Below are 13,640 nucleotides of genomic sequence, written 5' to 3' on the forward strand. Positions count from 1 at the left end.
TGTCAGCACCTTCCATGCCACAGACTAGAATTTTGGTTGGCTTTGCTGTGTTTCCTGCTTAGGATTTTCCAGATGAATGTGAGGAGACACAAGTACATTTATGATTAATACATGAAGGGCTAAATGAATGTAAATGAATACAACGGCTAAATGAAACCGTGTGAACCCAAAGAAACAAAATCCTTAATTCTGTTGACATGTCAAATGTGGAGCTGCCTGTATCCTCCAGATAATGGCTGGGAAGGTAAAGCCATTTGCAGTAAAAGGGGAAGTGGAGTGACTGTGTTGGGCCAAAGGACTTTTCAAGAGGGTTCCTCATCCTCTTAATCCTGCCTTCCTTACAGATGCCTTTAGGTGTGAAAGGAGTTCTCCTCACAGCAAATTGTTGTACAGAGATGTTTTAAATAAATGAACAGGAATCCTGTTGTATCCTGACAGCAAGTAATCTATGCAGAATTAATTCATGTTGATTAATTAGATCTAGAGTTCAATAGTATATTTAAAGTGAGAATATGATGTAAAATGGAGTATTTCATGGTGAGGTGGATTACAGAGAGTGGTATGGCACTTTGCAAGCAATGTCAATGCCAGGTTTACTTCTCCTAAGTGGATGCAGTTCCTTGCCTTTTGACTGATTGTTTAAGTGTTGAATCAAAGATAGGTTTGCCTGAAAAACTTACTATATTAAACTTAAAAGAAAATTCAAAATGTATATTCATCATGTATATTTGTGGAATAAAACATTCAGGTTTGCTTTTGAACCACTTCATTTCACCTGGTAGTTCTGAAATATTTCCTAGGTGCATCTGTGAAATAGTGATCATGACATTTGACTTTGGCACAGCAGGTTCTAGGGATGAGCTCCCATAGAACCATATGTTCCTTGTTCCAGGTATTCTCAGGGGAAGAAAAGTGGGTGACAGTAGGAGAAAAGAACCATTTAATACCTTTTTATTTGTCTTTTTGTTAATAAGCTTTTGAAATCAGGTGGCTGATACTGTTCCTACAACTGTCAGAACAATATTAGATCAGAGCACCTGAGTTAAATTTGTGGGGTTTTTTTCTGGATCATGAAATCTGGTGAAGTTCAAACTAGGATTCTTAAAACTGGTTGAGGTAATCTCTCAGTGGCTAGTCATTTGCTTTCATTGGAAGAATTTCCATTCCATAGATGTGATTTTGTCCTTTTAGCAGTTTCTACTAGGGAAGTGTGGGTGGGAAGCTTAGAAAATGAGAAAGAAAACTTCATTAGTCAACTTCAGTTTCCAGAAGCAAAATGAGACAAATAAGCTGTTTGCAAATGCTTAGCTGATAGTATTAATACCCAAACATGGGTTTGTCTAGAATGCTCCAAGTAAAACAAATCTAATTTCTCTCTTGAGAAAATAACATGTTGTTGTGCTGAATGGTGACACCTTCTCTTGTCTTTTAGCTTTAGTAGGGCTGCTGTGCAGAGGTGGATGCAGGACTGTGTGTTGTGGTGTTATGCCCAGAGTGGTGTTTGCTTAATAAGTAGGTTTTGTTCCATTTTGAGTGCAATTCTTCAAGACACAGGCTAGTTTGAGAGAATAGACAAGAGCATATTGAGTGTACAGTCATCATCTCTCAGGAACATCAGAAGTGTAATGACCAAGCCTTAGGACATGGGAAAGGGGCTAAGTTGACTTCTGGAGTTTCCTTTTGAAGCCTATTTTTCTGTGATTTCCAATTAACATCCAGGAGTATGATTTTTCAGGTGTTCTGATGGGCTTCCTAAGTAGTAAGTAGATGATTGTGGTGTAGTGAGATTTTTGAAGAGAGCTGTATCTTTTACAGACTCAGCCTATCCTCCTTTAAAGGCAGTGATTATCTCAATGTTATGACTGAGAAAGAGAGATTCCTCTCCCCTAACGATCATCCAGTGCATTCCTAAAATTTCATTTCTTTAAGACAAGCTATGAGACACTTGAAGCTTATCTGTGGGTCTCTCATCGTCCCAGAGCTAGTGAAAATCATTAGTTGTACAGGGTTTTCTGATACTCTGAAAGAGTATCATAATTAACAGGAGTTGGCTTAACATGTAATGTCATTCTTTCCCATACACATTAAAACTTTCTTGCTGGACCCACTGTATATTCTAGGAATTAAAGGAAGCAGAATATGTGATAATCCAATTGTTCTACCCTGAAATGAGGGATAAACTAAGAAGACAGAGGAGAGTACAAAACATTTTTCTGCAAATTTGCTGATGTTTTGTTTTGAACATTTAGATCCCAGTCCTGCTGTAGATTATGTTAAGCTGAATTTATATAATTGAGGACATTAGGCTAAAATTCTTGGTATTGTTTTGTAGAACATTAGTATTTATATACATTCTTGATAGGCAGACTGCTGATGGGGGATTCAATAGTGTTGGTGTTATTAACTTTGGGTTTGCAGCTGTTGCATAAGTATTTAAATGTTTTCAGGACAGCAACTTCTAACAAAGCTGAATTTATTGTATGTAAAGATTTTACTCAAGCCCAGCTACAGGAGGTAGCTCAAATTCCCTGCAATGCAGTGCAAAGAATTTAAGTGTCGTGAACATTGTCTGAAGAAGGAATGTATTTGAAAAACAAGTTTCTATTATGTGTCATGGCAAGCAAACTTCGGTTTCCTGAAAAGAAAGTCAAATTTTTCAAAAGAATGCATGAATGAGTAGCCAAAACAAATAATTTAATTCTCAGTCCTGTAGCAAAGGTCTTAGATCTGAACATCCTAGAATGTGTGTAAAACAAAAATCTCAAGTCTTGCCACCTTCTCCATGTAACACAGGCTCCTGATTCTGAGGATTTGTAGCATATCCATAATCCTCATATCTGATTTTCACTGAGTGCTTAATGAAGTACTTAGTTCACATTATTAAATTCAACAATGTATTAGAGATACTGACATTGGTTAATATAAATCTAGAATTTGTTCCCACTTGTGTGATGGCTGCTGTTTCTGGAGCGAGCTTACTGTCCAAGTTCAGGCTGGGTTTTCTGTAGCTTGGCTTGCTCAGCAGACAATAATGCTTGAGAAATTTCTGTCCCCTCTGTTTGCTGAAACACAAAGAGCTGAATGAGACATCTGTGAAATGTCTGTGAAATGATAATTTTAAGGAAAGATAAAAATTGCTTGCCTCAAGAAAAGGTGTGCTGTCTTGTGGGTTTTTTGGTGTGGGTATGACCACAGTCATCACTTGGTGTAGTCACTGGGGTTGTTGAATTTACCATACCTGAGCTGGCTTGCTAACTCTGGTGGGATCTGTAGAAATGGTGTTTGTGAAAGAGGAGAATGAGGACCTTTGAACTGGTTTTACTGACTGAAGGAAAGTGACAAACTGCTGTCTACATTTCCTCCCTCATTTTAATTCTTAAAAAGTCTTCCATGGCTTGGTATGGGGCTGTTGGGCAGAGGCAGTGCTGGTGCCAGGGGACCACCGCAGAAGCTGACTTCATTTACGGAGCAATCTTCCCCTTTTGGAATAGAAAAGCTTCAGGGGAAGGAAATAAGATACAAATTAGAATGCAGCAATAAGAAAAAAAAAATTACTGAGTACTAAAAATAAATCATCTACTTTGGCATTCTGCAGAATGGCTATTAGTTTAGAGATTAAAACAAGTCTAATCATGTCTGAACAGCATTAAGGGAGTGTGTGCCGTAGCCTAGCTTAGCCATTGCCTCAGGGTGCTTATGGCAAATCAGCCAAAATCTGCAAGCAGTGGCTGTCATTGACCTAAAGTGTATTTGGCACCAAAGAAAGGATTAGATGATAAATGCACCAAATGGGATATTAAAAAATGGATATAGAAGGGACAGCTATCACAATTAGAAAGCTTTCAGTTCAGAGCCTAAAATTAAAAGCCTCAGACATGCCTAGTTGTTGATCCAGTGTTTCCGCAGTGTCACAGCAAAGCCATAAACCAGACCTGGAGCTGTTCTAACTCACAACTGTGTTTATATCAGCACTTCAAACTGCAGTGGTGTTTGCTGATGATCCACCAGGACCTTGGTCCCACAAAGCAGCATGGCAGGGACTAAAGGTTAAGCATGTTGGCCTGCTGTGTTGAAATTATTGGGATCTGTATGAGCTGCAGTAGACTGAGGCTTTTGATACAAATAAGCATGAATGATGACATCTTTTAAGCAGTGTATCTTGTGGTCTCAATCTCCTATGGAATAGTTGAGAGGAGAGGGAATACTGAGGAAAAACTTGTGACTGTTGCAGGTGGTAAAAAAGAAAGGGAAGAAACATCCTCTGAGTAAGGACTGCGCTTCTTACAAACCCTAACTCGTGGCTGCTTGGTTAAAATGCAGAAAATGCCTGGGTTTTGAGTGAAACATGCCTATTGCTGCCTGAAAGCTAGAGATTAGTTTATATCCTGTGTGCTTCTAGTTAGTAATTAATTGCAAGTATAAAGTTGTTTTGAAGCTTTTGGTTAGTTATTTGAAACTCTGTAATATACTATCTTAAATTATATAATAATTGATATTATTTAATATATTATCTTAAATTATTATCTTAAAATGAAAGAAAAGTACTTGACTGTAAAATTGGTTCACAGTCATATGCAGTATCTTGGTATGGTTGTAATTTCTGGGACTTGGAAAGCTTTTGATATGTGTCTCCAAATACCTGCAAATAGTCTCATGCATAAGAAACTTGAAGTTTTTGTGGGAATTGTTATTTACTCTAATTTTCAGATGATTATCCTTGATGGTGACAGCCTGTCTTTAAATAGTTCATTAGTCTCCTTATTTCTCCCTTTTCCTGCTCATAGATATGACTAAAGGGCATATATTGTTCGAAGACCTTTTGCTCCATTTGAGAGCAGGCCTGCCTGTTCAGAGATGATGGAAAAAAGTGATTTACTTCTCCCCTACCCTCCAAAATTGTATGGGAAAGAGGTGGAAACGTGTAGGCTTGCTTAAAAACCTCACTGAACTCCCTCCCCTATTTGCACTCTTTTTTTTGCTACAGATTCTGTGATTCCTCCTGTCCTGAGTCCTGGAGACTGAGGCTTCTTTTCCCAGTACACATTTAGTCTTATTAAGTTTGGGAATTGTATTCTTATTTTCTAAATTTCTACACCATTTCTTGAGGAAACAGAAGGAACAGCAGGATAGCTTTATTTGTCACAGTGCCAGTGTGTGTAGCAGTGGTTTCTTGGGTGAAGTTAGGAATGCTCTGGGACCAAGGAGGTGATGGAAGCCCTTTGATTAGATGACTTAATTGGGTGCATTTTATAGCTGCACAATCTGGAGATGGCATACTGTCATGGGTTAGCTTCAACACAACATGTTGGTCTGGCTGGGCTGGCACTATTCTGTTTGTCATGAGTTGGGTTGCTTTGGTTTGACTCAAAACATGTTTCTAATTTATTTTTTTTTTTTCATGTAAAGCATTGGTATAAGCTGAAGTAAGAATTTTTCAATGTAACCTGCTGAGGGTGTTCTCAGGGTTTTGTTTGTTACTGTGTTTGAAATTACAAGGATGCAAACATGCTTCAGTTGCATGCCTTGACAAATTCCTGTCTGTAGTTGGAGTGTACTTTTCCCTAAATATTGAGTTAAGGCACATCAGCACAGTGAAACATAAAATGGGTTGTCTTGAGCTAAATGTTTAAGAGCAGTTGTGAGATCTGTGCATAAGAGAGCCACCAGCACCTAGCTCAAACAGCTGGATTACTGTTGTTCAATACATTTGTTGCACCCCATCTTTCTTTAAGTCAGTACAATGTGTAAATACAATTTTTTTGACCGTCCCAATATATTTGAATTCATCTTATCAGTGTGTGTTTTGAAAGAATAAATCAGAATAAAAGACATTGTAGGAAAACTGTGGTGGAGAAGGCTGGTTCTCAAGGGTTTTGTTTGCTTTGTACACATTTTTGAATACAGTGTGATTAGTTGTAATGTGTAATGATTACCTGCTGCAGGATATTTTTGGGTTTGATGTAGTGATTTTGTCAAGAACATCCACATCTCAAAATTCAGTGCTTGAAAAAAAGAAAGAAAAAAAAGGAGTAAGTAATTTGAGTAAGTAATTTGTAGCTTAATGCAATGCTAGATAGACATTCTTTTCTTTTGTAAACAGTTGGGGATATTGAATTTCACAGTGCAGTTTTTGTAGCTCTAAAGGTAGGATGGGGGAAGTAAGTTCTAAATGTGCAGGAATCGAAACCTCATAGCAATTTCCTGTAAACTCCTGTTTTGTGCCACGGGCTTGTATAAGTTCAAGAGCATTGTTGAAATTGGAGAAGTTTGTACCGATTTATATCATCTGTACAAACGGCCCCTTTTGTGTAAGCAGGTTATGTAAGATTTGGCAACTGTACTGCATTTTGGGAGATGGAAAAAGTGTTTGGGCAACATTGGCTGCTTTTTATTATGTCTGTGATACCTTCCAGGTCAGATGGCTGCTCTTGGAGGGCACAGCCCTGATTTCTAATCTTTGTGAAAATGATGACAAGAGACATGAAGCACCAGGAAATAAGACATGACCTGCAGCTTTAAAACTGAGGGGAAATATGATCTTCATCCTGGTTTTGCTCCTGCACCTGGAATTTAAAAATGAGTTAAGCAGGGGAAAGAAAACAAACCAACCAACCTAACAAAAAAACCCACCCAAAAACAAAGCCAACAAAAAAACCCCACTGGGGTGCAAAAAAACCCACTGGTTTGCCAACTTCAAAATCTGTTTATTTTTGCAAGGTGGTTTTCAGTCCCATTCTTCTGATAGGAGGGAAGTACCATTAAAGCCCTGATTCAATGTGGTAATTTATATGCCAAAACCCAGTGACTTGTTGACTGCAGTTGAATTGCATTTAATTAAGTTCTGACTTAGAAAGCTTGGTTGTGAAGCTTGCAGCTACTGTGCTTACACATAGAGCAGTAACAGAATTTTATGTGCTCTCTTGGGTCTGGTGCTCCTGGCTACTGGACTGGATGGACTGTTAGTGGCTGTGTGCTCAGAGGAAAGTATGCTTTTACATCCTAGCTCTGATGGAGCTTTGCCTTTTGCTCTGTTCCAGCTGGTTTCTTTGGTATAGCAAAGTGCAGTTCAGTTTAGAGACAGAATTGCTGCAAGTGCTGTGAAATTATTATTAGATATTAGCTTCTTTTTCACCCTGCACCTCCTTCCTTTCTGCCTTCAAAGCCTGGAGTTAAGGTTTAAAACCAGTGATGGGGGGAAGAGACCTAAGCATCTCTGAAGAACTAAATAGAGTAACCCACAAGTTTGTACGAGGTCTGCTTTTTGTTTAGAGCTTCTGTAGAGCTGCTTGGTTACTTTTTTTTTTGAGACTATTGATTTGTGATAGCTGCTTAGCAGTGAATTTTGCTCACAAGGGATCTTTTTTTTTTTCTCATTAGCTCTTTAGGAATTCATGTTTTCATTTTGTTTTATAGCCTCAGTGCTGTTAGACTTTTATTGATCTGTTGTTATGCAAGCAGGATATAAAGCTGCTCAGACGCCAGATCTCAGTCCTAAAAATGTGATCAATCTAATGTGTACAAAGATACTGGTTTTGATATTTTTAGTTTCTTACAATTGTTATGGTGTGTCCTGGCCCAGGGATATTTAAAACTTTGTAATTTACATTTAAAAACACCACCACCACCACCAAGAAAATCAACCAAACAAAAAAATCTACCCAAATACTTGCCTTAGGCTCTTCATTGTTATTCAGTGTGCATCTTTTCAACTGGCTTAAAAAACTGGGAAGCATAACAGTACAGGTAGTTCCAGACTGAGATTCTTTGCTTAGTCTAGTTATTTTTCTGAAATGTTATCTGGGCTAAATACTGGGGTTTTTTTAAAATGGTGAAATGAAAATTATGGGGATTGTTTATATACTGGACACCTGGAAAACAGGTTCTATTAGAAGAACAAACAAAAAAAAGCCAGTCCTGAACTGTCATTTGTCCCAGGAACATTGATGATGTCTTGACTGGTTGAAAGTGCTGGTTTTTTTAATGAGGTAAATAAGAGATGAGGACTCTTGAGCATACTTTAAAAAATAAATAGAGGAAAGCCTTCCCCCCCCCCCCCCCGAAATAGTATGTCAGCTATCACTTCAAGCTCCTGAATTAAGGTTAATTTAAGTCAGGATGAATCAAATCAGTTCCTACATATAAAATGCTAAAGCATGCAGACTGATTTTTTTCTCTGAGAAGTTTTTGGGGGTTTTTTTGAGCTTTTTGCCATATTCTCCCCCTGTCCACAAAGCTCCAATCAAAAGTGCCTGCTCTTTGTGTAAGAATTGATCCTGTGTACTGGATGCATTTGGAAGATGCACACTGTAAGGCCTAATGGTTACTTCAGGACATTACTAAAATCTTTAATTTCTCCACTGTTTTTCCTGTGATGCTCTTTCTCTGATGAACCAGCTACTACAAGCAGATTTAATTACTTATGATCAGAGACTAATATTTTTAATCAGAACCATGGGTTATTTCAAAGATAGCTAATCTTTGTCTTTCTCTTCATCACAAATCATATCAAGGAAGCTTTCCTGCTGCTCCAAAATTTTCTCTCATTACTGTTCCAGTTAAGTTTGCAGTGCTGGTTTATCTAAGCTTGTGCCATTATTTCCATAATAACCATGGATGTTTCTTTTCTCTAGGATTTTATAACTTGTGCAAAAGAATTTGTGTCTTCAGGTGACTCTGTGTTCCAGCCAGGACACTGTACTTTTAACTTGGTTTGGACTAGCTTTGTCGCTCAAAATAAAGGAGGGCAAAAAAGGGGAAGACTTGACACTGTGCATTCTCGAGAATCTCACAGGCATGCAGTTCAAACATGTAATTTTATGGCCTGTTAGAGTCTCATGTCCAGTGCTCTATTCTGCCTTGCGCTGCAGAAAAAAATGTTAAAAGAGCCTGGATTTTAGGCTAGAGAAAGGTGGAGAAAGAGGGATGAAAAGGACTGTCCTAGCTAATTGTAGAGTCAAAGGTGAGTGACTTGCCTGGGGGAGTTGATGAGAAATGCCTTTTCACAGGTGGCTTCAGCTGGCTGGTTGCTGCCTTTATTTGCTCCTTCTGTTTAAGCACAGCTGCTGCAGGAACATTGCTAAGACTGATTATTTGCTAAGGAAATGGAAAGGTTTTGGGTTTTCTCCTTTTGTTTCCCTGTAGAAGGCTAATGTCAACACCAGGGGTGAGCACCAGGGAAGAAGTGCTCCATTTGGCAGTGGTGTGGTTATAAATGGGATCACTTAGACCAGAGAAGATCGGTGCTGCTGTAGGAGCAGCTTCTTACATTGATTTCCAAACTCCCGATTCAGGGTTTTGATGTGCTGAGAGATCCCCACACCAGAGCAAATTTCATAGAATTCATGGCAATTCAGTACCTGCTGCTTGGATGAAAGGATGGAAACCTCTTTGAAAAGGAGGCAAAAATTGTATTTGCCCTTCCTTGGCTTGGAAAGCCACTTGTGCTCCTATGGTGGACCACGGGCATTCTGCGGAGCACACAGAGGGAAGGAAACCTTTACCTCTTCAGGTGTTTGATTAGTGCAGAGACTCAGTATACTCTGAAAAGTTCACTGAGAAGACCAGCTTTATGATACTTGAGGGATTGCAGAGATACCCTGCAGAAAGGACAAGGTGGTGACAGGTTTGTTGCTTTAAAAAGGTCCAACTGAGAGGCAAGTGCTTTGAAAGAAGGCTGCCTGCATTCAGATTGTTCCCCATGCTGTCTAAGTGCATCTTCATCCTGCTAACCCTTCCTTTGTGGTGCAGTTACTTTGCTAATACCACGTAGTGTTAAACCTTGGAATAACATTGAGCTTGGTGTCTGCTAATGAGCTGAAATGTAGAGATGTAATTTTCCTGTGACAAATTTGGGTGTGAATTTGAAAGTACTACTTTTGTACAGTAGTCTCTTTGAGGCCAAGGGTAAACACACATCACCTGTGAAATGAAATAACAGTATTTTTAGGGAAGAGGCTCTTGAGTTGGAGCTCCTTTAATATCATCGAAAAGCCATGAGGGCCCTTTGGTTTACAGGTTTTTGTTTGTTTTTTTCCCTCATCTGAATGCTTTGAGGGCGCAGGCTGAAATTTTAATGGAAGGCTTGAGGAGAGGAATTTTGTTCCATGATAATTTGGGGGCTGTTTTTTTGTCCTTTTAACCTGTTTTAAGTGTTTAATAGTACTTAGCTAGTTTTGTCTCCTTTGTTTTTTCTTTTAGGTAACTTACATGGGATTTTTCATTTTGGTCTAACCTCCTTTGTAGTCCGCACTTATGCATTTCAATAGCCACATGGTATGGCCCAAAGCCACTTCTGATAGCCACATTTTTCTTCATTCAACAGTCTATCTTTTGTCTGTCTTTATTCTTGTAGGGTTGGATACAGGTGGTACAAGCTAGTGCAGAAGAGCTGGATCAGGCAACTGATTTGACCTGACGAAAAATAAGTATTTGGCCATATCAGTTTCACATTATGATTCAGCAGCTAGTTGTGCAGACAGGTTTTTTATGTCTGCTTTTCTCTGTCTTTAGTTGTTTGTCAATAGCTGCTTCCCCACACAGTCCAAATTGCCACAAATTACAGCCTGACTTGTGAAGGAAAACCAAAATGAGTGGCAATTTACATTCATAGGTTGTCCTGTGAACTGGGGCAGCTCTCAGCTACTGCTGCTGCTTTTTCAGGAGCAGTCAGTCTGTCCTGCTGGAGCTGAGGAGGCTTTGGGAAGGCATCTGGGGACATGACTGTGCCTCAGCCACTCTAATGTGAGCTATCTCAGAAACCTGAGGACACACCTGCGTGGAAGTTTTTTATTTCAACTGGAGAACTTGCTGGACCCTCACACTTGTATGTATGTGTATTGTGATACAAGTGAGCAATTTCTGACTGTTTATCTGTATGGTTATCTATATTCCCCTCTTTAGTGGGGTAAACTGCTCACGATTATATATGCTGCTATGTAGGTGCTGTGACTGCCCTGGAACTGGAGATCTGCCTCAATTGGGGTGTAGGATGCACACAGAGATCAGAGCAGGTTAAGTGTGTTGTGAGGGACATTTACTGGTGATAGAGCTGCCTGTTCCTCCTTGGCTGAAATGATGGCTCCAGCTGCAGGTAAAGCAGCTCCAGAGCCTCTGCAGTTTGCAGGAGAATCTTTCGCTGCGAAGGGGAGACTACCCTGCAGAGGAACATTACAGCAATTACAAATGTAGTCCCTACATGATCCCTGAACTGGACAGCATTCTCTCTCATAAAATAAACCATGAAGTTTTTTTGGTTTTGTTTTTTTGGTACAGGTGTGTTTTCACAATCCACATTTGTTTACTTCCTTTGTAATTCCTACTGTGATTGCATAGCGAGTGCTGCCTTCTTCAGAGGAGCTAAGGGTCTGGGATAGTGCAGGTTGTGAAATATCTGGCTAAGCATTGTGCAGGACTGAATAGATGTCTCTTTACCATGCTTTTCTGGAGCTCTAATGTAAGGGGGACTTAGTGTGCTTGTCCCGCTGGTGCCCATCCTGTTGATCTAATATTGTTTGGGGAACCTGGGGAGGTGATGGGTCCAGTGCACAGATACCTGGTTGTGTTTGAGACCTTCCTCAGGGCAAAGGTTTCTCACACAGAGCCATGCCCCAAAAGGCTGTAATGGCATTGGGAAAGCAGTATTGTTTCTGAGGCAGGTGTGCCAGGAGTTGGCTGTGTTGTGTTTGCATGTCAAGCTTGCAAGCTGGATTTGTGATGCCGGGTAACATTCCCCAGCTGTGAACTGGCTGTCCTCTTCTCACCAGACCATTTCTCTTGTAACTGTACAACCTCAGCTTTTCACGTGGATGTTATGTGGTTTGTCACACTTTGATCTGGTCCTTTCCACTTGGTACATGCTGTTAATGTCTGTTCAGGCTACTTTAATTGCCCATAGGTGGAGTGACAAGGAAACTGGGACATGGATGGGAATGGGGAAAATAAATTTCCAAAAATTTAATGTCTTTCTAATGATTTATTTTGTGATGGAAACAAATTTCAGGACACTTGATTTTATTATTTTTTTCCTCTATGGATTTGCAAAGGGAGGTTAAGCTGTGGTCATTGCCTGCTTGGATAGGTAATTGTTGCTTCAGAATGCGATTCAGGATATTAACTTGTAATAACTGTCCGCACAAGGATGGTACTCAGTTGTAAATGCTTATACCTGCTCAGCATTGGAAGAAAATGGTAAATACATTGCACAGAGGCAAAGCTTGTGAGATGATTTCATGACGGACTTATTTTGTGCCCTGTGGGCCTGGGGTTTAATTTACTTTAATAAGTGTGTTGAAGTTTTGGCAGTAAACATTGGAGTCTATACCCTGCTGTATGTATGGACCATTTCAGACTCTGCAAAGGGCTGTTACCCCATCACGTCTTGTGGCTTCATTTGTGTGTATGTCTCTTTCAGATACATGTACTGGACTGACTGGGGTGAAACACCTCGAATAGAACGGGCAGGAATGGACAGCAGCATGCGAAAGATAATTGTTGATTCCGATATTTATTGGCCAAATGGACTCACGATAGATCTTGACGAGCAGAAACTTTACTGGGCTGACGCAAAACTGAGTTTCATTCATAGGGCAAATCTGGATGGTTCCTTTAGGTAAGCTTCCTTTAGTCTATAATAAAGTGTAAGTTATTTCTCACTTTCTGTGTTCACTTTGAATTTTTTTTCCCCAGTAGTCTAGAATAATGCAAATACCTTATCAGTTTTTTTAAAATGCAGTTCATAATAGCCTTGCAAAAAATAACCTCACATACTATAAAACTGGTTTTAAGAGTAAGACTATTTGTATCAGTATTTAATTATAGACTATTCACAGCCTTCTTGTACAGCAGTATTCTTTTTTAGGTTCTTACTTGTCTTGAAAATACTTGGAGATGCTTATTTTTGACCCTAGACAATATAATATTTAACTTGTCACTGGGATTTTACAGAATTGTTATTTTTTTTTACCAATAAGAAATACACATGAAAAGAGACACTCATCTGTGGCCCCATCCAGGGAGGTCTGTTGTATCATGCCTATTAATTAACCAATTTTGAGCTGTTTCAGGCAACAAGCAGTTGGGAAGCAGATTTTCGTAAAGCTAGCTGGAAAGCACAGTGTGGACGTTTTTTGGTGGCTGCTCTCCAGTGTGCTGTGAAGTTTTGGCTTTTGTAGACATGGAGAAGTGACACTTCAGGCAGGGCAGATTTAGGCATTTGAGATTGCATCTTCAGTTCTGTGCAATGGGCAGGTTGTTGGTCCTGAAGAGTGACATATGCAGTAAAATGTCCTGCCAAAGTAATCTCTGCGTTGTTCTCTGGCTTTGGTCTTCAGGTAGTTTTAAATGACATTTTCATTTGCATGATTTCATAACATTTTAAATGCCTGTGTCAATAAAATTGTTTTGCCTTGGTGAAAAGTTGGAGGGGTTCTATTTTACTCATTTCTGTGTAATACAATAATATGCCTTCCCCCCACAAAAATTTTTTTTCCATGGTGTTTTTTTTTTGTTTTTGTTTTTTTTTTACTGAGATGCATTCTATTCCTGATTTTCACAGTCATAAAAGAGCAATAGCAATATTGACATCCTTTATAAAACTCTCTGAAGTTCCTTTGAGAACACTGTGTAAGAGCTGGATAATGGTG

General features: G+C 39.3%; 1 protein-coding gene across 2 annotated transcripts in view; it reads left to right on the forward strand.

Moving 5' to 3' along the window:
* Positions 1-13,640, forward strand: part of LRP5 (LDL receptor related protein 5) — a 131,949-nt gene that overhangs the window by 33,316 nt on the left and 84,993 nt on the right. For both annotated transcript variants that reach the window (XM_058858801.1, XM_058858810.1), the window contains exon 3: positions 12,410-12,607. In XM_058858801.1, the coding sequence (XP_058714784.1) occupies positions 12,410-12,607 (198 nt within the window). The remainder of the gene's footprint in view (positions 1-12,409; positions 12,608-13,640) is intronic.

The sequence above is a fragment of the Poecile atricapillus genome, chromosome 1 (assembly GCF_030490865.1).
Source record: "Poecile atricapillus isolate bPoeAtr1 chromosome 1, bPoeAtr1.hap1, whole genome shotgun sequence".
NCBI classification, from domain to species: domain Eukaryota; kingdom Metazoa; phylum Chordata; class Aves; order Passeriformes; family Paridae; genus Poecile; species Poecile atricapillus.